At 35.1% G+C, this 26,100-nt stretch overlaps 1 protein-coding gene across 2 annotated transcripts; it reads right to left on the bottom strand.

Moving 5' to 3' along the window:
* On the bottom strand, positions 1–26,100 carry Smyd3 (SET and MYND domain containing, class 3). 2 transcript variants are annotated; one of them, XM_083109959.1, is made up of 9 exons: positions 25,322–26,100; positions 23,036–23,210; positions 18,179–18,248; positions 17,303–17,430; positions 12,981–13,157; positions 9,629–9,808; positions 4,343–4,469; positions 3,240–3,402; positions 1–1,216 (listed from the first exon to the last, which is right to left on the bottom strand). In XM_083109959.1, the coding sequence occupies exons 1-9, from the start codon at positions 25,435–25,437 to the stop codon at positions 997–999; spliced, it is 1,356 nt and encodes a 451-aa protein (XP_082966085.1). In that variant the 5' UTR covers positions 25,438–26,100; the 3' UTR covers positions 1–996. The 2 variants fall into 2 exon arrangements, with proteins under 2 accessions (XP_082966085.1, XP_082966086.1); XM_083109960.1 differs by lacking the exon at positions 9,629–9,808.

The following is a 26,100-nucleotide window of genomic DNA, read 5'->3' on the forward strand; positions in this document are numbered from 1 at the left end:
AAATAACTTTTAATAATAATAATTTTCCTTGAAAGTGGTTACTACAGTATATACATTTACAGGTCAGAAGGAAGTAGCTCACAGCAAAACGCAAAATAATATTAACAATACAGTAACATAACTTCTGATATGATTCTACTTTGCTATTTAGTTACAGACATGCTACAGCAATTAATACCAATTTTCCTTTTTCCTTTTTATAAGTATTAATTAAGATTTGTAAAATAAAATCTAAAATTTTAACTATCACAAACTTTCTTCAGTACACTTTCAATACGAGAAAGACAACCTATTCCGTAAAAACACTCAAATGAAACCTAAGGTTACAGCTATCTTTTCATTGCAAAGCAATTGAAATGATGGGTGAAAAAAAATTGTGCGTGTGTGTTTGTGTAAATTGACATGGCTAGAAACTTGTTTTCTGCCGAACAAATCAGCAAAATTTCACTTTCTCTTGAAGTTTTTAATTAAATTTCAAAATTCCTGTGCTTTCTTCCAATTTATGGGACAATACACTGGGAGATTTCACACCGGAGTGACAAGCCACATGAGACACACACAAGCCTGGGTTCAATTGGAGAAGTCCTCAAGCGACTCGTGTCACCTGCTGCTTGTTGCTTCGGTGTGAATGCTCCCTAACAAGTAACTGACAAAAAGAACAAGACTGACACATCTTTATAAGAATGTAACAAGCACAGACACTAACATAAGTTATGAGGGGAAGAGCTAATAAAAAATAGATGTGCTTGTAAAATCAAATATCAAAATACACAGCATTTAAACTGATTTGGCAAAAGAAAATACTTGTTAAGCATGAAAGCATAGTATTTTCACTAGCTTCCTAGTTTTAAAAAAATCAGGTTTTCAAAAATTTCTGATCATATTGGTCCTAAGGAATAAACTGGGTGGTAAATAACAAAGGATCGCTTTGAAATTCTTTGGATTATTCACTCACTCATTTCCTCCCCCATCAGATTTGAATATAAATGAGAAATATTATGATTGCTTTGCTCGGAGTTCAAGTTCTGCTTGCTGTAACAGCGGCATCAACTCCGATCGATATAATGAATGTAAGGTACCATGAGTCACTCGTATCACAGCTTCGGCATTTACTAGATCCTCATGGGACTCTTCTGTCTGTTGGAGGTACAGGAGTATCTTCCCAAGCTTCAGGAATAGTATTCCAAACAAAGGGTGAAATTCACCATAATATTTTCTGGAAAAAAAGGGAAACAATATAAAGAATAATAAGAAAATTACAGTTATTTATGAAGCAATGTATTGTTGAGGTAAAATTTCCCACCTGAAAACAGCATTGCAAAATGTAATTAATACACAATTATAACACTCTATAACTGACACACCAAATAAAGACTTTAATTAGTTTAACACTGATTTGTGTAGTTACAGGTTAACAAGGATATTAATACATAGGCTTGATTGCAATAAGAGGTAGTGGCGCTTTGTATATTTTGATCATTAATAAATTAACATGAGGACCATGGATTATTAAATACTCTAAAGTTGACGTGTGTGTCATTTAAACAAACTTTAACTCTACTTCTCAATTGTGAAAAGGTATTACTAAACATCTTGAAATTTTATAGATGTTATTCTGTTTTAATATTTTACTTTCCTATTCATCTTGATTAATTGATTGACTTGTTTTATTGTACTTCACTTTTTGTGCCACTTTTAGCTAATTTGCGAAGATGGGGATGAGTGATGATATGATGAAATTGATGAATGGACACTCACAAATATCCAAGCCCAGGCCAGGATTTGAACCCGGGACCCCTGGCATCGTAGTGTGAAGTGCTAACCACTCCGCCACGGGGCCGGCCTTATTCATCTTATCTTGTAACAAGCATGTTATCTTTAAAGAACAAATTTTGACAGAATTGCATAATGTTACCTGCACAGTTTCTAATGTGTGTATCAACAGGGTTGCTACGATTTTTTGATTATGAAATTCCCCGACTTTTCCAGTCCAAAAAATTAAATTTTTCCAGACATGTTTTTCATCATGATTTTTGCTTTTGAACCTCGTGTTTTTCAATTAAATATATAATCCGTTAATATTATGAATATTCACCTTCACAACATTTTTTTAGCAAATTTAATTCTACACACACAAGAACACATAAAAATTTGAAGAGTAAAATGTAAAATTACAATCGGCATCAAATGTATTGGGTGCTACAATCATGTGCATCTAGACTTCAGGCTAAGATAACAGAGGTACATTATTTCACCATCACAGATCTCCACAATATAAAAATAATGGAAAAAGTTTATAAACCATACACAATTTTTTATTTTCTGGCAGGTTTTTAGTGTTGTAGAAAATGCTGCTTTTCTCTTTGCTTACGTTTATAAGTACACAGCATCTGGATAAATTGTTGTTGCATATAGGAATTCTATAGGAAATGCCAACAAGACTAAGATCTATAAAATAATACATGATAACCTCATCTTCACCAACCTTTCCGATAATTATGATATTGTCCATGTACTTTAGTTATCAGTCAGATATCTGGACAGCAAGTTTTACTTTCATATTCTTTCTAATATCTAGTATTATAAAAGTGAAAATTTATTTCAGAAATTCAAAGGAACTATATTTTTGCACAAGACTGAGAATCATAAGAACGAAAGAAACACTTTTCTAAACTTAATCTTTTTTCAGAGTGGAATCACAAGAACCGAATCCAGAAGTGGAAGTGAACTGCTTCTTCATTTTGCAAATTTTTCTCTTGCAGACTTCAAAATGCACGTAAATTCCAGACGATCTGCAAAATTCCCTGACATTTCCCTATTTTTTTCCTGACAAGCCAAATTCCCTGACATTTCCCTGTTTTCCAGTTGCATAGCAACCCTGATCAACATACTATAACAATGGCAAGAGTGGCAAATAAATTTCATGATTTATTGACACATGAAGAGGATGGATGCAGAAAAACTGCCAGTAAGAGCTTACAATGCACAAGGAGTGGGAATAAAGACAAGGGAAAGACCAAGATGTTGGTTGAAAGAGCAGATTGGGGAGAGTGTTAGGAGAAGAGGACAAGATTGGAACACGGTGGAAAGTGAGGATTGGTGGAAGACCAGGAAAAAAATGGAGAGGTTTGACTTCTATGTTGACCCAGCCAGATGCAGGAAACCGCAAAGAATGACGATGATGATGATGATGATTTTTTGAAAATTTTTAATTGAGTGAACAAAATATATTTTCTTACCTGTATGCTGGTATTAATTCCCTCCCATAGTCCACTGATTCTTCCCACTGTTGCATTTCAATGCAGCATTCAAACGCCAAATCTACAATTTTCACATGCAACAGGTCAAGAGGATGAAACAAATTTCTCTGCTTCTGCAGACAGACTTTGCACACATCAAGATCTACATAACATTAAGGAGTGCACATTTAACATACAATGTTTTTCATAATGCATCAGTTACAGTATGGTTATTTTTATATCACTTGGAAACTTGTCTACTTTAATTGCAAACATACCATGCCACCTAACCAACTTTACTTGTTATTACTACAACAGACTGTAACTTAGTTCACAATTCTGCCATTTTGTTATTATTCGTATGAGTATGAAGAGCATATTGTCATGGGAGAACCAGAGGGACGTGTAACTCCAATCTACCACATTTACAGGCGAGAGGAAATAATATATTCTTACGAATATGTCTGACTTTTAGAAAGAGTCAGTAAAATGGAGATATGTGACTCCATCTTACTATCTCTACTACTGAGGATTAGAAGTGGAGCTATGTCGATCTGACTCCAAATACAGATCTTCAGAGGAAACACATTAAAGAAGAAAAAACTGAAAACAACATTCTAGATGTTACATTTCTGTGGTTCTCATGTGATGATATGTACCCTGCTTGGGTAAAGTAAATTTCTAAATACACAGTTTCTTTCCACATCAAGAGAGACGAAATACCCATTGAGTTCTTCATGGAACATCTGCAATTTAATATATGAAGGTTAGAATACTGGTTATTGTTATTGGTAAATTTTATATTAGTATTTTAACAGTATTGGAAAAAAAATCATATTGGTCCACTATAAGTATAAGGAAAGAATACCTATAAAACAATAATGAATGTATTTGTGCTGTTTTTAAATAATACAAACTATTAATTCTGGACTCTAACCTTCTCTAAATGTATAAATTTCACTGGCTAACCCCTCTAAACAAGATCCAACAAACAGAATCTGATAAAAATTGATCTGATTCTGATTATTGGATGCTATTTACAATAGGTGAATCCAGCTAGGTTTGGTGTTCAATTTATCATCAGATTATAGTTAAAAGGATACAAGCAACTTCCTTCATTTCTGTCAGCTGGTCTTGCGTGAATTCTGCTACTTCCTTGTACTGCTGAAATAGGTCTTCTTTCACATGTTGTTCACATGATGGACATTTATATTGCATCTCATAATCATCCTGTTAATGATAATTGTAGCATGTTATAGATGTGAGGAATTTGCTCCACAAAAGGTACAAAACTACACCTAAAATGGAGTCATTTAACTTCAAGTGATTCTACTTTTCTATTATAATTTATTTCCCCAAACCATAAACTATGTAAGGTGAGATAAAGTTCCCCACAGTAATTGCACCATGTCGTGAAAAGTCACAACCTGAAATCACCCACCCCAGGAGTCAAACCTAGGTCCCCTGTGTGGCAATGGAATGAACCACTGCAGATTCTACCTTAACTTTACAAAATGATAAAGATGACCTCTGAAATGTCTAACATATAAACTTGACTTCCAACATTTGCACACAATACATGGGCATCATTTTCAGGAGAAACAAATTTCAAATAAAAATTATATATACTCCACCATACCCATGTTTCTAATTATTTGATATAAACGGGTCTGAAAGTTTATTGTTCACTCCATACAAAACTTTACATTATTCTTATGTAGGACATGTATACTCCAGTCAACACTATCACTTCTGATTTGACTTACTCTTATTTTATGTTCAAACTAGTGCTTGGGGTTCCCAGGGTCCCTTACCATCAAGTTTATCAATAAAGAGCATCTAGATTTTCTTATCTTTCAAACATTCTGATAACATTACAGGAAATATTTGCAATTTAAGTATCCTTAAATATATTATAATTAAACACTTGTATGTTTTATAAACCACAAGTTCCAAATTCATGCAATTCTGCAGACTGAATCACAATTTCATACATAAAATACATTAAGCAAGGAACAGCTTAAATTAAGTAATAGCTATATGTAGGTACGTACATATTTTTAAAAAAAATGCAAAGTATGCCAGGATATCAAGTTTGATGTGTAAGATGATCTACAGAGTAAGTTTCTAAATTTCAGTCACCAGTTTCGATTCTGGATAAAAAAATAATTAAAACAAACAAAAGATATAAAATGGAAACAAAACTGACTTTACAAAATGAACATAAATTCTTTAGAAGCTACTATTTTTAGCAACAGCAACATCTGCATTCTTAAAAGGAAACTGTTGCCCGGGTAATATCTGTGACTTATGCATTGCTCTATTGTACCAAGCAATTCCCAGGTGTTGATAATTTTAGAACTTGGATTCAAATTATCAGATCTGGCAATCTTGAACAACTGAAAAGAAGGCCAAAGTAGAGATAGAAGCTCAAGTGCTGGGAGATAGTATGGTACAGAGGCTTCTTGATGTCTGTGGAAGATAAGAGGAATGGCAACTGCATGATAATGAAAATACTTTTACCAGTTATTCTTTGTTCTTTCATAGATTACAAAAGAATACTCAAAACCCTTCTTTGAAAGTGGCTTTTTGGAACATTCTTAAGTGAACACTACCAAGATACAAACTTACATGGAGTTAATGAACATCCATAAATTAGAACTTGCTCTGTCCTCTCTTCAACAGTGGCTACAAGAACCTTTAAAAATAACGTTGAATCACTTATTTGTCAAGTTAAAACAATGAATGAATCCAGGTAAAATTTTCGTTTCACAGTGAAGTGTGTACATTTCATAGAAAAAATGCCGTAGTAACCAGTCTTGAAGAAAAATGTGTTAGTGCTTACTATTCTATTTTTTTAAGGTAATCAAATACAATTACAAATTTCTACACGGATGATTATACAATGAAATATTTCAAGATAGCATTTAAATTGAAGAGAATGCATTTTATCGTTTATATGCATTTTTATGATATACCAATTAGAAGTCAATTTAAATTGCACCACTACAATGAAAATGAAGTGTACTATTTAAGGTATATTTATTAAAGTGCCACAGACCATTCCAACGTTATTTTATAAAATACAATTTTGTATACCTTAGAAGTCCATGATTTCCATTCTTTCTGCAACATTTGATGTGCTGGAAATACACTTATTGTTGTTCCAGCTTAAAATTAGGTATGATTATTGATGAAAAGGTTCTCTCGGGCTATCGACCAGGTGAGTTTCGAAAAAGATTCCAAGCTCTCGAGAGATAACATCACTCTCATCTTCAGGGTAGAAGTGCAGTTCTGAGCGTCAACCCGGTGTATATAGGTTCGTGGAGAGGGGATCCTGTTGAAGATGGCATCTGGTTAACTAACGCTAACCAAGCTGGGTCAAGTTTGAGTCCCGTGTTGCGATTAAGATTATCTTTTCCCTCATGAATGGCACCTGGTCGATAGCCTGAAACAACCTTTTCATCATTCGTTGCCAGGAAAGCTTCAAGACTTCCTTCAGGTATGATTATTGATTTGTTATTGAATAGTAACAGATAGAAGCACATATTCTTAGAAGAGATGATTCTTTCTTATCTTGTTTGGATTCAAATTTCGAAATGTAGATCCTTGGAACGAAAATCCAAGAGGGAGGGGAGTGAGGATTCCATACTTTCCAACCTCTTCAATTTGAACACTGTCTGTAGAAATATAAAAAGTAATAACTTGCAATTTAATGTGTTTGCCTTAGCAGCAAAGTTTGAAGTTTTATAGTGTGAAGGAGACGGGAATGATGAACTTCTCTATTATCTACAGTATGTAACATTGTTATTCGTACACATAGAATTTCCAAGGAAAAAATGTCATATCTACTAGTAAATATAATCATTTTCATATGTACCTGGAAATTAATGTTAATAAAGGTTTCACCAACAAATGTCAATAAAAATGTATGTTCAAAGTGTATAAACAAGAGCATATAATTTGTGTGAAAAGAGAAAAACACGCTGTTTCATGCAACGTTATTATTCGTACAGGCAAGAGTTTCAATCTTCCTCGCATACAGCGCTACTGCTATTCGGGCGATTTTGTGCAGTTTGCAACTCCACAACAAGTTTGAACATGCAGGCGTGCTCCCCGTCAAGCAGAATGCTGACATAGGTATTGTTGTAGGCACATCGTCGATCTATCAGCATGTTCGAAATGGGCAAGGTGAAGAAACTTAGTTCCGATCTGAAGGATGTTATTATAAATTTCGTTATTTGTTAAGAAAAATTGGACAAACAGTCAATAAATCACACTCCACAGTTCAATACATAGTAAACAAATTTAGAGAGGAAGGTTCAACACAGAATGTGCCGAGAAAACCAAAAGAGAGATGGTTGAAAAAACGTTATGAACGCTTTATTTTAAAATGAGTGCGAGAAAACTCCCGAATAAGTGTTCCTCAGTTACGACCGTTAGTAACTGGCAAGATGATGTCTGATCAAACTGTCCGGCGTGCCTTGTGGAAGCATGGATATCATGGCAGAATACCACGAAAGAGGCCGTATGTAAATAAGGTGAATCGCAGGAATAGGGTTTCATTTGCGAAAGAGCACATCAACGAGGACCAGGAGTTTTGGGATAGTGTCATATGGTCAGACGAGTCCAAGATTAATATATATGGAGTCAGATGGGATAAATAGGGTCTGGAGAAAATCAAATAAAGACAATGATTACATTAACCCATCCGCATACCATTTAAATGCCAAATTTTTTGCCATGAAATACCATTTAAATTTGGCTATCTCCCGTGAAGGTTGCACAGCAAGACAAGATGTCAAATATTGTGAAAACTATCCAAGCAATTTACGTGAAAATTTTATATATTGAAGTGGAAGTATAGTAATAAGTATGCACATATGCAGTTTACTTGAAAGATGATTAGAAACTCACCTAATAATTTTGATCACACACATCTTTGCATTCCATTTCCATTCCTCAACCTTTTATTTTTTTCCTGCCACAGCCACCTCTTCCTCACTTTCACTACTTTCTTCAATTTCACTAACACAAAATGAACCCCCATGTTCATCTCCAATTCCAAAATCCACATTTTCCTCTTCATCGCTATCGAAAAGCAACTTTTCAATCGCAGAATCTTCTACAACATTCTTATGCAACATGTTTGCAAGACGTAACAAATGAAGGTTTGTTTATATGAGAAATTACTGAACAAAACATGCTTGAAATGGTATGAAAAACTTAGCTACACAAACATACACGTCATAGAATTGAAAGATCATACAACCTCTGCCATCTATTGAATGAAAAAGGAACTACGTGATGAAAATCGGGAACCCGTCGATTCGACAACTAGGTATGGCAAGCGAACGTCCAGACAGGCGATCGATTCGACGACTAGGTAAGCGGATGGGTTAATGATTTGGGGCTGTATGTCGTCCAAAGGTGTTGGCACCATCCAGTTTATTGATGGTATCATGGATGCATATGTCTATTTGGACATATTGAAGAACAATGTAAAGAAGAGTGCCCAAAAAATGGACATGCTGCCTATCTACAGATTCCAACAAGACAATGACAGTAAGCATAAGGCGAGAGTTAACATGAATTGGCTAATATGGAATGTGCCCAAACTACTACAAACACCAGCTCAAAGTCCAGACTTAAATCCCATTGAGCATTTATGGGCAATTTTGAAGAGGCAAGTCCATAAAGTAGGCATCAAGTCCAAACAAGAGTTGAAAACTGTTGTACAAGCCGACTGGAATAAAATAAGCTCTGAAACATGTCGGAAACTGGTTAATTCTATGAAGAACAGGTGTCAAGCAGTAATTAAAGCCAAAGGATATGCATCAAAGTATTAGAACTGTCAGTCAATTTGCTCTGAATATACTTTTTCCTTTTATATTATTAAGTGTACGAATAGAAAAGTTATACAAAAAATGGCATGTTTCTCTTTCAGTTTCATGTAATTTATTATTTTCATTTGTTATACAGAATTTGGGTAAGATTTTATGTTCCTAATGATATTAGTTATTGAATTGTAAAGAAACAATTTCAAAAGAGTGTATTTCCTTTCAGATATTAAAGCATTTTATTTGAAAATCCATGTGTACGAATAAGAATGTTACATACTGTATCTTCAAAATTACTCTAGACAGCACATGAGAAGAATGAAAAGATGGCAGGAAATATAACAAAAAAATAATAATGAAAAAACACATAATTATCCCTTAACTCATAAAGAACACATACATAAAAAAAAATACCAAAGTGACAAGTAATGATAATTATCACTATCCATTGAACACTTATGAAGCTAACAATGCTAGTATGCATGTTTCAAATAATGAAATATACTACGGCTGCACTGTTTCTTTCAACTCTTATGAGAAACCTCTTACCTCAAAATCAACAGGAATAGCTGCTCTGCAATTTTCATTGGTACACATTATGCATCTTGTCAGTTTATCATCCTTAATGTCAGCACACTTAGGACAATCACACGAGAAATAATATCCAGCTTGCAAATCCGCTTGCCTATCAGCAGTATTATTCAGAAGCTCATTATAGCTAATAAAAATCTATACAGAAACATAGAATTACTTAGTTGTATGCTCACTGACAGTTGCATGAAGAAAAAAATTGCACGAATGATAATATTACAGTTTTCACTAAAAATTTCAATACAGGAATTAAGTACTATAGATCTACCCGAAAAGTCCAGGCATAGCTTTCCCTTCTTCCCTCCACCTCGGGCCATAAGGAAGCATGGTCCACTCTCCCCCTCCACTACTTGCGGGAGTAAGGTGAACAGGAGTCGCGGGTCTGTGCAGGTTGTTTTGCTCATGGTTCCACTATACTAAGTATTTTCACTTACTTTCTGCTGTATTACTGATCATATTCCTTCAACCTTTCCGACTACTACATGAGTTTTCCCCCAGTATTTCTCTTCCACCCTCTGCTGTTAGCAATTATAATAATGGAAACTTGTATCTGTGCTTTTGGGCTTCCCTGATGCCACCATAGTGGTAACGTCATTGCCTTGTAATCAAGGGGTCCTGGGTTCGATACCCAGTGGAGGCACATAGTGGTTCGGATTCCACTTTAAACTGTAGGTTCAGTCCAATTAGCCTTTCTGTGCATAAAGTGAACTTAAAAACAAACAAATGCATCTGTGTTTTTGATATTTCGTATAACTTTTCTGTTATTTTTGGCTCTCGCAATGATGAAGATGGGATGAAATTGATGAACGGACACTCATACAGAACACACTTACCCAGGCTGGGATTTGATCCTGGGAACTTTGGTGGCGAGATAAAAAGTTGATGATTTAATGCACTCAACCACTGAACTCACTTAAATACACTATAACTGAACTATACACTATCCAGGAGGCACTGGGATTTAGGTAGGGGTCTGCTAGGGAGGCTGACACAAAGGGTGCCACTCAAAGTTTCTTTTTATTTTTTATTATTATTATTATTGTTATGTTTACCAAAAACAAGTCAGAACATGCGACGGAGAAATATGCACTTGGCAGACGTATATTCAGGTAACCCAGTGCCGGAATTTTCTGTTTCCCATAGTAGAAATAATACGTTTTTAAAGATATTTTTGAGGCACTAAGACATAACTGAAATGTTCTTAAATTTGCTGAACTATCTTTTTTTTTTAAAAAAAAAATCAGAAATGCAAACGACGAATCTTTAAATATAACCTATTTTTAAATCCTTTCTTGGTTTCCTCATTTCAAAATTTGAAAGAAACAAGCGTAAGAAGAAAGTACTGAAGGATGCACAAAAAATGTTGGTGCTTTCTAGTGTGGGGAAGGATGAGGGCCAAACCACAATCCTGACTAGGGTGCCAAAATATCTAGCTACTGGGATGTCACACAGGTGACAAAAGCAAATATACTTGTCATCATTTCTCGTCACTAATTATACTGAGGAATTGATGTGGGTGAAGCTGCTTTCTGTACCTCTCTACGCTAATATTGATGAGGATAAATGATGATTAGAGAAAACTGATGAATGGGTATTCATAAGGAACACCTATTCCCAAGTTGGGATTCGAACCTGGAACCATTGGTAGCAAGATTGTGTGTTAACCACTCAATGTACTCTGCCTCAGAGGCATATGTTAGCATGGAGGAAACACTACCCACTGTCTCTGATGCAAACTGGATAAAGGTAACACAATTTGCAAAGCCAGGAAAGCAGAATGATATAAAACAAAGTACCATCAAATTTTTGTTAAGAGAGCTTTCAGACCAAAGTGACAAGGGACATGTGTCACTTGGAAATGGACCTTTCGAAAATAAATGCAATTTTTCATACCAGAATGACATAACAAGCTGCACATGTCATTTGCATGCCACTCAGATTGGCTGCCTTCTCAATAGTGTGCACAGTGTCACCTCAGTCTGTTGGTCGCACATGTGCAGTTAACAGACTGGAGGATAAACCATGTGCAGTTTATGGTGGTTGTAATTTTGGTGTGAATGTCATGTGTCACTTCAGACTGAAAGCTCAGTTATTATCATGGAACTTTATACAATCAACTTCTTGAGTTAAAACAACATTGCAAGTTTAATTAAGTAGGACACAGGCATAGAGACAAAAGCACAGATAGACTCAATCAAATAAACAACTCAACAAGTGTTACAAACAGATTATTAGGATTGAAAAGAAAATCATATAACTTGTAATGTTTAACATATTTACATGATTAATTGCAGGTATGTAAAATAGCATCAACACAATGAAAATAACTAGATCTATATGACATCCCATCTTCCAGAAGAAACAACTAGGTGTGATCAATCTGGCATCTGAAATATCTGCGACATCATGCCTCTTTTTCTGCTGGTCTTAACTAAAATGGCAGACTTTCAATTACCAGGATGAACAGACTAAATCTATTAACATCGTTCCCATGCTTTGATTACTAAAATTCTAATTTGAATCCTGGGTTTGATACCCGGTGGTGGAGGCACATGATGGTTGAAATCTCACTTTAAACTGTAGATATAGTTCCCATTAGCCTTTCTGTGCATAAAGTGCACTTAAAAAAATAAGTTCTAATTTGAATTCAAATAATCACTCCCACCGTGTCCCTTCTTCCAGATGCATAACCACAGGAAAAACAATGAGGGTGATCACCCTTCCTAAATCAAACGAGTAGACTAGGTTTTGGCATACACTATATTCAATCTATATTTAATTTGTATATCAGTATTCTGTGTATACATAAACTATCATTTATTTCATTGGTCTAAACATTATGGATATTTTTTAAAAAAATATTCAAATACTAAGTAAACTCAAAGAATAAGACATTACGTCAACGCTAATATTGTAATACGGAAGGTCAATTATCATAAATATTATTATTATTCCTAATTCTATATTGAGGTCTTCTGCTAATACTTTCAATTTCAAATCAAAATGAACTAAATAAATAACGATCCTAAAGCTTTATATATATTTTTAAATTTTCCTCGCTCAACAGAGGCAACAAGATTCCAGAGAAAAGGTCCTTGTTTTCTTGTTTACCCAATTTTTTTACCATCTTTATATCATTACGATTACCACGGTAATGGAAAGAGAGAATTAATAACATACCTATCCAATTGAATGAATGTTTCTTATTTCCAATGAAGTGAACAAAAATATTATCAACTATGGAAAAATACACATGCCAACTATATGAACACACATTAAGTTAAATGATATGTGATATGTAATGACTTACCTTGGACCAGTCCAGGTGGGGAATATCTTTAATTGCACGAATATGTAATTGTATTCCTTCAAAAACTGCCACGGCACAGGGATCACACGAATGATCGATTATGGAAGGAGCCAGATATATACCAGTACCAATACTGTGCATCTCAGGGTCTAGAATATTGAAACTATTGACACACATCTGTAAAACAATCATTAGAGTATTACTTTTCGGACAAAAATAGCACATAGCAAGTTTTGTCAACTATTTTTTTTAGTTTTTCTTGTATGTACGCATTGCTTGCATTGTAGAATTATTATCTTGTAGTTTACAGTTATTATTATTATTATTATTATTATAAATGTCTGATGAAGGGAGCGTGTGTTCTCCTGAAACGTCACAACGAAAAATTGTTTTCTTATATTTTTTTATTTCTCCCATATCGTATTTGACTTCAAACTTTATACCTCTTGGTTTATAATGATTAATGATGATGAGGAAGAATCATGAACACAATGATACATTTATGCCTTAACCAGAGTTTGAAACTGGTTTGTCTGGTTTTCTAGCATGTTATGCTGACCACTCCACCACAGAGGCCAGAATTAGTTCTTCGTTACATGATACATAACAAATAACTTGGAAACAGAAAATTGCCAACATGGAGTCAATTGATTAAGTTTGTCAAGTCCACTGTTCACACATACATAGAGCTTCCACTTAGCTGAATGGTTAGTGCTGTCATATTTGGTTCAAACCAGTGGTGGCTCGTGTTGAACCAAACTGGAGGGGCGATATTCCATCGACAAGCTATGATGAATTTCTAATTTATTTAACAGCCAAAGTGATAAATTGTGATATTATTATTATTATTATTATCTTTTTTCAAATATAATGTTTTACACCTTATCATCACTTTTCATTTAACAGTATTAAAAGCATCAAGAAAGATAGAAGAAGCAGAATGCTAGCAGCTAGCCGTAGCATTTTCTAACTTAACTAACAGAGGAAAAGAAATACAAAAGAAAAGTTACCAGAAACTTTACAACATTTTCAGCAATTTTTAGTAACGTGCTAAGTAAAACATGTATTTTAGATCTGCATGATGCAGGCTACATCATTGTAATCCAAATGCACATCCCAATGAACGCACATAAAATAAAAAAACAACAACGCATATGTGTGATTGATAACTTTGCAAGTAACAAGAATCAGTAGCTGACATCAGTGGCAGAGTGGTTACAACAACATGCTACGACACCAGGGGGCCCAGGTTCAAATCCTGGCCTTGGCATGGTTTTCTTTGTGAAGGTCCCTTCATCAATTTCATCATATCATCACACATCCTTATCATCGTGATTAGCAGAAAAGTGATACTAAATTAAGGGGTCAGGTGTCATTTTGGTAATGTTTGAGTTATAAAGTAAAACGTGCCTTCAATTTTCAAGTGACATTGCCATGTCATACAATTTGCATTGGACTGAGTGAAGCCACATGTGTGGTAAACACAACACGAAAACAATTTATCTACAGTATAACCTTTCTTTAAAGAACTCAGAAATAACCCAAATGTCACTTACCATGTTTTACACCCGAGCCCTTCAAATAACAAAAAGCAAATATATCTCTTCTTCAGTTACCGACAATTTATTTCTTCCTCATTGAAAATTACCTTGTATATTACTCTACTCTAATGTCATAAGTAGGGAGCGGAAGTTGATGAAATGTCATCCTTTCTCTGACATGTCAGACACAATGCCCATTAAATATACACAATATTACACTTCGTCTAGAACCCAAAAAAGGTAAGTCGAAATGCATTTTTTTGTATTTTTTGCCAATTTTCAGGTTTTGGGTCATTTTTCCCGATTTTCGGCATTTTCCTGTCATTTTTCGCAATATCCGGTGTATTGTTTCATTATATTTTGTCACTTCTTTCATTTTGGTAATATTCTTGAGTCTTTTTTCAGCAAGGTGAACATAGATCTATATATATATCTAAATATCAGGGCATACTACCCAACGATCTGTGAGGAATGAAATATTTGCAATGCAGATAATGCGGAAACTATACATAGATGTTAATGTAATGTCTGTTCACTTGTAATTACACACGACAGTGCGTAATATGGTATTTATGAGCGGCCACCACTGGTTTGAACAATCTCGGGTTCTATCTAAGAATTTTGGCACTGACCCATCATCATTGTAAGAACAATTAAGTGGCTCGGGAGTAAAACTTAATAACCCACAAAAGTATGAAACTGAGAAAAATGCAAGTGAAAGTTCATTCATTACATTGTGGCTTATGGGTTACCCAGATGTTCCCATGTGTTACCAAAGGAAATTCATTCGCTATTGTACAGCAACTGAATCCGAAGTTAACTCAATTTTGAATGGAGTGTGGGATATCAAGTTTTACTTCCGAGGCATTCAACTGAAAGCAGAAGCAGTTGGTACTCCAGTCTTGGAAGCCAGAAAAGAGCGGCAATGAGACTTGATATGCTAACCATGTGTCCCACAGAGGTTTGGCAAGCCTTGTCCCTCAAAGGGGTCTTGATTCACAGAGTTCAGTGTGCCAATCAGTACTGGATTTATAATGTAAAATTAGATATTAAACACTGGTATGTGCCTATCATCATGGGAATCAGGCAACAGCACTGTACAACCAGAGACAGGGATAGATTAATGCCTAGAGGTGGACAAATTTGCTCAATCTTCATTTAATTCCTTTTGTCTATTCTATTTTTGTTTCAAGCTATTTCCATTAATAGTCTCATTGATTGATTTGGTTTATTTTAGTCTGCTATTCTGTCACTTTTGGGTAATCGTGATAAGGATGAGTGATGATATGATGAAGGGATACTCACAAAGAACACCCATGCCAGGATTTGAACCCAGGAACCCTGACATTGAACCACAATGTGCTAATTACTACATCACAGAGGCCGGCATGGCTAGTTTTATGTTACTGCACGTGGCAATGATACGGCGAAGGGTGAACATCTACTTTTCTTCTTTTTTTTTTAAACCCAGTTTTTTTGGTCCCCAATTGCAAAACCCTTCTTTAGTTTTCTGTTCACAATTTTTAGCTACAGATTGTGTTACCAATTAGAATTAGAACCACAACCATGCATTTTCCTCTTGGAGACTGTAAAACGTATGTCCAAAGATTAAATTTCTCTTACTAATCTATCAGCACATTCGTAATTTCATTGTGTTTCAGTGATGAAAGCATCACTTTGATGTCATCGCCTGTTGCACCAGTGCTGTTTTCTTTTCCTTCAAAGTCTTGTTTCAAAATGGCGGTGAAAATCAGGAAGTGTTACCCGGAGCTTCTGCTAAGTGACTTCAGGTGCAGGTTATGTAAAAGCAAACAAAAGCATGGGAATTTATCAGCCTACAGAGACAATGACCACTCTTTTGAACCCATATTTACATCACGTACGCCTTTTCAATTGTTTTTCTGTCTCCTCCTCAAATTATTGTTAAGTTTTTTAACAGAAATATATTGAAACTGAAGAAATTCAAGATAGATTGAACACAAAAAACTTAACGTGTAATTTAGGCCACTGCTCTGCAACTTTCTTAAAAAGCTAATCGGAACAATGAAGATGAATGGCGATTAGACAAAACAAAGCATGATAGAATATAAATATCCTGCATGCAAAAGTCGTTCAGATGCCATTGTAACAATTACTCATAATTCCTAAAATCCATCACATTCATCAGCACTTGTGTGTAATAGAAGAGGTGGACTGAAATGGGTTCAGCACTGAATCCAATGATGAAATAATGAATATAAGTGCTGAAACATTGAAGTCATAGATGAAATAACAAATGTGTGATATCAGACCATCCTGGCTCAGGTATTTTCCATGGCTTCACCTTTAGCAAGAGCTAGGACATTTCTTACCTTTCTTGTTCCTTACTTTCTATCCTACAAGACGTCTCATTTGCCAGTAGCAGTTAGCGTCATAAATTAACTATGATAATTATTACATACAGCACTGTACTTATTCTTTAGAAAACCAAACACATGAGTTTGGGATGGTTGGTAACTCCTTAAATCCAGCCCTGGTATTTAGTACTGGAAAATGATCAAATCAGCAATTTTGTCCACACAATTTCCTGTCCCAAATTTTATATATATGTAAGAAATAAAGAAAGGAATAACTTCAAAGTATTAAAATCGATAGTGAAATTGAATTTGATGGAAAAACACAAATTTGAGCATACTTCAACAAAAAATGGGCATTAAAGTTATGAAAAAAAGTGCAAAAATGTGCATCTTCTGACAATTGAGGTGCAATTCAGAACAAACTTGCTCAGCATAATCTACTTACCCTTCCATATATTCCAATCAGTTCGGCAGTATTGGGAAGATTATCTTCTCCTATAAATTCAGCAAGTACCATATTCAAAGAGGTAAAATGCTCAACTCGTTTTGGATCTTGTTTCAAGTCAGAATAATCTGGAAGATAAAAAAATATCTACTTAAATATACTCTATATTTATTTCTTCCAAATTGGCATCCAGAAATAAATATTATGATTTGGATTGCATGGGCCATTCAACAGTAGTGCAAATAAATGACAATGAGTTTTGGAAAAGTGGTTATGTAGTAAGGTGGGGCCATTAAGAACAAAACAATTTTGGATTTCAGTATGCAGTGCAGATGAAGTTTACCTTCAAATAGTAATTGAATACAGTTTGCTAGATTTTGTAGCTGTTTGGGAACCTATAAATCTCAAAGGCATAGTCCCTTTCATTGACATTAAAAAATAATAGGTTAACAATGTCTATTACCATTTCTCTATTGCAGTTCAAGCAGCCTTTTATTGATGACCACATACTGATCCCCAAAATAACACTTGTGGCTACAGTGTACATTCTTTTTCTCCAACAACTAACAAATTTTCTGAACTGGATAGTGTTAAAAAGTTTGTCTTAAATCCATTTCATGCTCAGATAAGCTAATCAAGACTGAACCTGCAGTTTAACGTGGAATCCGAACATCTGTTCAATGTGCCTTCAGTAGGAATTTAACCCAAAACCTCACAAGGCAACATTGTTAATCACTATATCAGGGAGAACTCTGATGCCCAAAAATATATTCAACAGAAAAGAAAATGAAAAACAATGAATATGAAATAAATACAAGAGAGAAGGAAAGAAACATATTTACAAATTTGCTACAAGAAGTCTTTGATTCTACTTACGAGACATCAAGTCCTTAAATTTCCTTGACCTAGTGTCCGAGATTTTTCCTTCTTCTTGGTCACCACCCCTCTGAAGAGAGAATCAACAAACTGATACAATCTAACAATCACTTACTGGCAATTCTTTATTTATTATTTATTACAAAAAATACATGATGTTACTCATAAAGAATCAACAGAGAATACACTGAAAAACATACGTTTACCACAATTATACTTTGTCAAAGTTGTTTTCATAACAATTCATGGACAGATATGATAATCAGGACTGTTTAAAGTGGAATCTACACCACTATGTGCTTCAACATGGATTCAAACCACCCCTTAATTACAAGGTGTTGGTGTTAACTATTCAGCAGAAGAAGGAAATTGGGAAGGAAATTAAAGATAGCTAGCTTACATATTTTACATTCAAATTCCATTTGGAAAGATATTGAGAGTTCAACTAGGGTCCGAAACCATTAGATTAGGCCAATAGCCATACCTTTGAAAGGTTATTTGTAAAGTAACTAAAATTTCACTTAAAAGTCAATACTACTGTGAGGCATATGCTAAAATTAATTGTTTATTTTGTATTAAAGCTGTTCTCCCTATTGATGAAATAGTTGTTAGGGAATGTATTCAAACTGTACATACATGTCTAGGATTCAAAAATTTCTGATACCCCTGAAAAAAAATCTTCATGGAACAAAAAAGTATTTTAAAAATTTTGCACTAAGGAATAGTTATATTTCTGGGCTAAATAAAAATATTGATCAGTTCCTAGGTGTTCTTTCAAGGTACTTAGGTGTCACAATCAACGGTAGTATTAGTCAAAGCAAACAGCATTGCTCATACACACAGATACCTTCGAAGTTCGAAGCTTGGAGAAAATAATTAGCACAGTTAAGCTTTGCTGATGTATTATAGCTACGAGGAGCGCTCAAAAAGTAATGCCCCACATTTTTTTTCTCATTACTGGTTCAAGATATCGAAGTGTCCTGTTCCTCAGTCTGACTATTCACAAACAGGTTGTGGGCACACCATTACGAACTAGAGACAAACAAACAATCGATGGAGTGGCAACACACACAATCACCAAGAAAGAAGAAGTTCAAAACAACAGCCTCTGTTGGTAAAATGATGATCACAGTGTTCTGGGACATGCTTGGAATCGTTCTTGTTCATGTTTTGGCCCAAGGTGAAACAGTAAATTCTGACAGGTACATCAACACATTGGAGCAACTGAAGAAACACTACAGGAGAATGAGACCAGACAGAAATATGAAGGAGGTGTTGCTTTTGCATGCAAAACCACACAAGAGCCTTAAAACCACCGAGGCAATCGCCACATTGGGGTTCTCTGTACTCCCCCAACCTCCTTACAGCCCTGACTTCTATCTCTTTGGGCCAATGAAGGATGCACACTGTGCGGTGTGAAATTTGAGGACAATGAGAGTGTGGTTCATGCTGCGAAAACATGGTTGAAGAAACAGCCCGCAAGCTGCTACAGGGATGGCATACAAGCCCTTGTTCCAAGGTGGTGTAAGGCCATAGCAGTGAAGGGAGATTATGTTGAAAAATAACATGTATAGAGGATACATACAACAATATTCTGTAGTAATATCATTAACATCAATTATATATTAGCTGAGAAAAAAAATGTGGGGCATTACTTTTTGAGCGCATACGATGAAATTTATTAATAAAGTGTAACAAAAAGTAACAAAACACGTAAATAATCATACTCATGCCCCAAACGCTGCCAAAGTATAGGTAAGCTATGCTTACTTGGCTATGAAGGAAAGAGCAGCTGACTTTAGAGAGTAATCAATATATAGTGTCTAGTGTACTATCAGAAATGAGTTTGTCAGTACTTAATGAACTTCCACCCACTAACAGTGTGAAATGAACTCTCAGGTGAGTTTCTTTCGAAGTTTGTAGGTGTAATTTTTTTACTTTTGTTGTTTTATATCTTCAGATTTGTTTTTTTTTAATTTCGGAGCTATTAGGTTCTGATATGCATTTTTAAAAAAGTTCATTTAATTTAAATGAACGATTTTGTAATGTTAGTTCTACATACGTAATTTTGCAACTTTTGAGCTTAATAGTCCGATTTGAAAGAAATGTATTTTTCTTGGAAATTCTTGGCGTAAACTGCCTCTTGTTTTGTTGTTTTATATCTTCTGATTGATTTTTTTTTAAATATCAGAGCTGTTAGGTCAACAAACGAAAATCCACTTCCTTTACCAAAGGATATTAAAGATGTACGGATTCCAGACAAGTACAGGTAACCAAATCAGGGGAGAAGTTCTTGTGGTTCAACTCAGGCGCAGAAGATAACGAAAGGTTTTTAGTATTCGGGACAAGAAAAGGAATGGAGCTGTTAGAGCGGGCCACTTATTGGTATGCGGATGGAACATTTAAAGAGTTCCGCATCCATTTTATCAACTAAACATGATTCATGTGCGTCAGAGATCAATTGTTGTTCCTGTAATATATGCATTGTTAACAAAGAAGACTGAACGAGCATATCGGCGGTTTTTGGAAGTTTTAGTAGATAACTTTTCTGGTGCAAATCTGAACCATGTGATGCTGAACATTGAATTAGCTGTGGTAGCTGCTTTTAGTGCAACTTTTGATTGTGAAGTGCATACTTGTTTCCTTCATTTGTGCCAGAGCATCTGGAGAAAGATTCAATCAGAAGGACTCCAGGAGTTGTATGGGTCAGATCCAGAATTTGCTTTAAAATGCAAGATGATTCCAGCATTGGCTTTTGTACAGCCACAAGATATCCCTTCAGCTTTTGAAATACTTTCTTGTGGAGAAGAGGAACTTTTAGTTCCAATTTGAATATTTTGAAGATAGTTATATAGGACGACCACGTGGAAGAGCCGGATGTCGACAGCCAAGGTAAACAATAAAATTAAGTAGTATATTTAAATTGCTTTATTCAATTTGCTTGTGAAGATGGTATTTTTACTCGCAAGTGTTCATTTTCTTTCATAAGAGGATTTTTTTATATTTAATTTATATAATTTTATATTTATATTTATTACATATTTATATAATTTTCATTTTATTTTTTTTGTATTTAAGGAATATTGACAGGTTAATTTGTTTATCTTTCCACGTATCCCATTAAGATATGGAACCAATATGACACAGCAGTTGCTGAAGTATCCAGGACAAATAACAATGTAGAAGCTTGGCATTGTGGCTCCGAAAGTAATGTATCGGCAGCACATCCTTCTTTGTGAAAATTTCTGGAAGCACTGCAAAGAGAATTCACTTGCGGAAATGCACTTGAAGCAACTGTGTGCAGGGCATGACTTCCAAACTAAAAATAAATACAAAGTGAGTAAGAGGTTACGTAATGAGTGTACATAATACAGATTGCAGGATGTGATGGATTTTTTGAGAGGAGTTGCACACAATCTTTCTTTGTAACTCATACAAAGTTACTTTGTAACTCACAATCTTTCTTTGTAACTTTGATGTTCACAAAGAAACTTGTTTAAAGATCTGATTGTCTATTTATACAGTAAACTTGCGATTATCCGTGCTAATTGGGACAGAGATTACCTCGGATACGGAAACTCAGATAATACAGAGATAATGTGCTACTAGGTTGTAAATGACAAAACAACACCTAAAACTGTATAGTAATTATTTATTACTAGTAAAACATAAATGAGAAGATTACTTTTTCCGCTTAGAATAGGCCTACACAGACTTAAATACCATTGTAACAATTGGATACAACGACAATGTAACGAACACGTGCAGCGCGGACGGTGACTTGACTCCATAAACAAACAGGGGTGTGCAATATGAAGAGCGATGTTTTCCAACCACTCCCTCGGTTAACCCGGAGCCTCGGTTAATCGCGAGTCTACTGTACTATAAATTAAATAGTGTGTTGTATTGTTCCTTGTATCTAGTCAAATTACTGCTTGTTAGTACAAAATATAATTTTAAGCTAAATAAAATAATTTATACTCTATATATACTTCATGGATTTTGAGGAAACTGCAATCCCTTGAACAGGAACCTTGTTATCATAATTTCTTGCACGAAAACTTCCGTGCACCGAGACTTCCTCCACTGAAACTTCCTAGACCCCTTCTTGGTTTATGACCATCTCAAACACAGAGTTCCAGCAAATTTTCATGCAAGGTTCAAAAGTGGTTTCATGCTTGAGACGAGATATTACGTGTCAGGTGTTGGAAGTATTTAGGAATGCTATTTTAATATCAAGAGCGGTAAACCTGATGCACCTAAACTATCAACAAAATCATTATGGGACATAATACTTCTTCACACCTCACATCACATGATCCAGTAGAAGCAGCAGTCCAAATCCAAGACAACAGAAAACCAATGGATTCTAGGAAACAAATATGCACATATATGCACAAATACGTAATCATGGGCATCCAGAAGGGGGGGGGGGCAAGGGAGGGCCGTGCCCCCCCCCCCTGGAAAATGGAAGTCAACCAAAAATTATATATTTTTCACATATAATTTCATTTCTGCTGCAATAATGTGTGTTAATTATTGCATGAATATGATACATTCAAATTTAAGCAATGTTTTTTGAGGGAACAACACTATTATTGGAGAAAATGTGCCTTGTTTGCCCCCCCTGGAAAAAAATACCTTCCTTGCCCCTCCCTGGAAAAAATCCTGCGGACGTCCATGTATTACGGAAGTGAAAAATCATTCTCCAGAAAATGCACACTAACTAATCAATAATCCTCTGAAGTATGTGTAAACAGATAAACAGAAATCGAACCATATAAAAAATATATAGTGGGTACCATGTTCAGTTTGGAATTAAACAATCAGAACTTCGGCCCCAAAGACAAAACATACCTTTAATTTTAAAATGATTCTTGCCATAATACGTGCAGCATCAGGTAAGATTTTGGGTGCTACTCTCCTGATGTTAGAACACTCTCCTTTGTGGTCAATCCACGACTGTTTCTGACATTCTCGGTCACAATAATAAGCAAACTGGCACACAGAGCACCTCAGCAATGATGAATTACTACAATAAATAAATTAATTAATAATTGAGGAATGGTGTTACAGTATTTTCATGGAAATATATGGAAGCAGACCAGAAACTTTTCTATTTGTGCCAAAAACTACCATCTCACAAAAATTGAAACTTCTTCTTTGGTTAGTAGTAGTTCAACACAGATAGCATTCATATTTCGGTAACAGTTGGTTATATTGGAGACACTTTTCTTCAAATTTACAGGAGAAACTACTTACAGAAATCAGTTTCTGTAGCATTGTCGAAGTTCTTTCAATCCATTTCAGTCGGAAATCAATTCCCGTTGCTTCAATTTAAGCGAAAACGTAACCACGCCGTTTTTTAACTATGTTTGCCTAACCTAACTGAACCTAAACTAACCTTCTGTGAATGGTCTGTGGGGCTATCCAGGAATGGTTTTTGGGGCTATTCGTGGATGGTTATATGATCTCAAATAGTTTTTGGGGCTATGCGTGAATGATTAACCACACCGTTTTTTAACTATGTTTGCCTAACCTAACCTTCCGTGGATGGTTATATATATAGTGTCTCCGATATAACGAACTGATACCCATATTTCTAGAAGATTAAATACATTCAGAATAGATTTTGAAACATCTATTAATTTATTTCTTTTCTAGAAGATAGATATATATAGTTTATGACAAAAGTGCTAGTAGATAAAGGTACTTTGTCACCTTGGTATAAAAAAACGCGCTTCTATGCGAGAAAGGCGAATTAGAAAAAAGTATTACATCTTCACTGTGGTCAATGAAAGAACTGTCCTTGTACTATCAAATGTTCGTCAATTGTATTTTTGGTAACAGTTAGATATAGTGAAAACACATTTCTTCAAATTTACAGGAGAAAAGACAGGAAAGTACTTACGGAATTGAGTTCCTGTGGACTTTTGGAAGCTGGGAATAGTGTTTTTTCCACTCGTGCAACTTATACGGCCGGTAAATAATGTAATTTTCGACATTCATGTATCTCCGTTGCACGATAGCTCGTGCCACCATTACCGTCGACTACGTGAATCAAATGTTCCGTGCGTTCGATTATGTAACCCCCTATCAGTGAAGCAACCACGCGGTAGTTTTACAAGATGACGTGGGAGCGTTTTTTTGGCATGAGTTTACAATACCGGACCATTCTCCAATTTCTATAAAATTTCGCCTACTTACTAATTTCGATGTCCTGATGACGTATCTGTAGTTCATATTTGGCGGTCACTTGTTAAAACTGTACATTTACGTGTACAACTTGTAAAATAACCTTGCGATTTACCACGGTGATTGTCCATACACAGCAATTCGGAACCATCTTTCTTTCGCAATTAATTACCTAATGGTCTTCCTTTACGCACAACAATCTTGTTGACGACAGACGAGGAATGCCTACGAGGTTAGGTTAGGCCTGTTAGGTTAGGTTCCATTAGCATAAATACAAAGAAAAATTAATATTTTAGCTAAGAGAACTATACCTTATCTTGCCTGTTGATTTCTTCATGTTGGGAAAATGGCGTATTCCGTGGAGCTATTGTTCTTATGGTAGGGTTACATTACGTTAAGAAAACATAGTTTATTTCATTTTTTTCTCGATTTCCATACTTGACCGCCAATTATTACATGCAGATTCGTGATTAGGAGTTCACAATTAGTGAGTAGGCGAAATTTCATAGAAATTGGAGAGTGGTCCGGTATTGTAAACTCGTTCCGTTTTTTTTTCCAATTTAATTTTCTATGTTTGCCTAACCTAACCTTCCGTGAATGGTTTGTGGATCAATTTTCGCTTAAAAACCTTTTGTGAATAGTTTGTGAGGCATTTATCGGTTCAAAAGTTTGGAAACACTGCATATCAGCTGACGATAGACAACGTGAGTCAAGATTTGCCCGCCGAATTAGCAACGACCAATAAATACTTGTAATGTTAAAAATTACGCATTTTCCAGTGATAAAACACAATGCCAAGTTGAAAAATGTTCCGCTACACATATAAGGCAAGTACAAATGTAAATAATTCGTAAATAAACGAGTTAAATGTGTTTTCACTATATCTAACTAGTACCGTATTTTTTCATTATCGTTAAAATGCATTTGTAAAAATATGGTTTAACTTACGCTTTGAAACAGTTTTCACATCGTTCACCTCTAAGTTTAGACTTCAAAACATAGACGAATGGTTGGGCTGTCATTAACACTGTTCCTTTTTTAACTGGTAGCACTTTGTTCTTCATGCTGCTACGATTTGCACACGAATAGGCTAAATTTTACTAACATTAATGAATCAGAAGTTCATTCAAAACCACATACGATGGTCTTTTCTACCCTTACGCTTAAATCAACAAACATGACCTATCCATCGCGGCGAAAGTAGACTGCGCTCTTTACAGGAAATGCTATTTTTAATCACCACATTTTTCCCGTCTGAGTTATTTCTTGCTTCTAAGGTTAGTTTGCTGTTTCTAAAAATAAGACTACATGCTTCCAAAATAACTTCACAGGTGCCATGACGGACTCTACTTCATCCAATCCATGGTACACACTCCATGGTCATCACTGACAATGACAGATGTTCTCAAACGAACGCAAATGTTAATTTTAGCTAATAACTATATTTTATTTTTGTCGTTAAATAATATTATCAAGGCTTGTTTTGTCTAGATAAATAGCGTAATAAAACAGGGTCGTCGAATTATGATGCACAAATCCTACATTTTGCTGTACTGGTGATTGTTATTTGCCTTTCCTCTTCTTAGAAAATAATTGCATATTACATATGACTTTGTGTGGACGTATTTTAACAAGACTGTGATAATACACTGATTCTTGTCTGCTGTTTTAAACGGGAAAATGTTACAATAGCTGAAGTATTCAAGATCAAGATGAAACTTAAATCG

Source organism: Lepisma saccharinum, chromosome 23, assembly GCF_977018435.1.
Source record: "Lepisma saccharinum chromosome 23, izLepSacc3.1, whole genome shotgun sequence".
NCBI classification, from domain to species: domain Eukaryota; kingdom Metazoa; phylum Arthropoda; class Insecta; order Zygentoma; family Lepismatidae; genus Lepisma; species Lepisma saccharinum.

What these genes read in the sequence shown, in the direction of transcription:
- Smyd3 (XM_083109959.1), bottom strand. Translation starts at nt 25,437, where the DNA reads ATGAAGAACAAAGTGCTACCAGTTAAAAAAGGAACAGTGTTAATGACA. An exon ending in GAATCATTTTAAAATTAAAG is followed by an intron (nt 18,249 to 23,035) that starts GTATGTTTTGTC and finishes TTCTCTCTTCAG; the next exon opens with AGGGGTGGTGACCAAGAAGA. An exon ending in GAATTAATACCAGCATACAG is followed by an intron (nt 1,217 to 3,239) that starts GTAAGAAAATAT and finishes CTTTTTTTCCAG; the next exon opens with AAAATATTATGGTGAATTTC.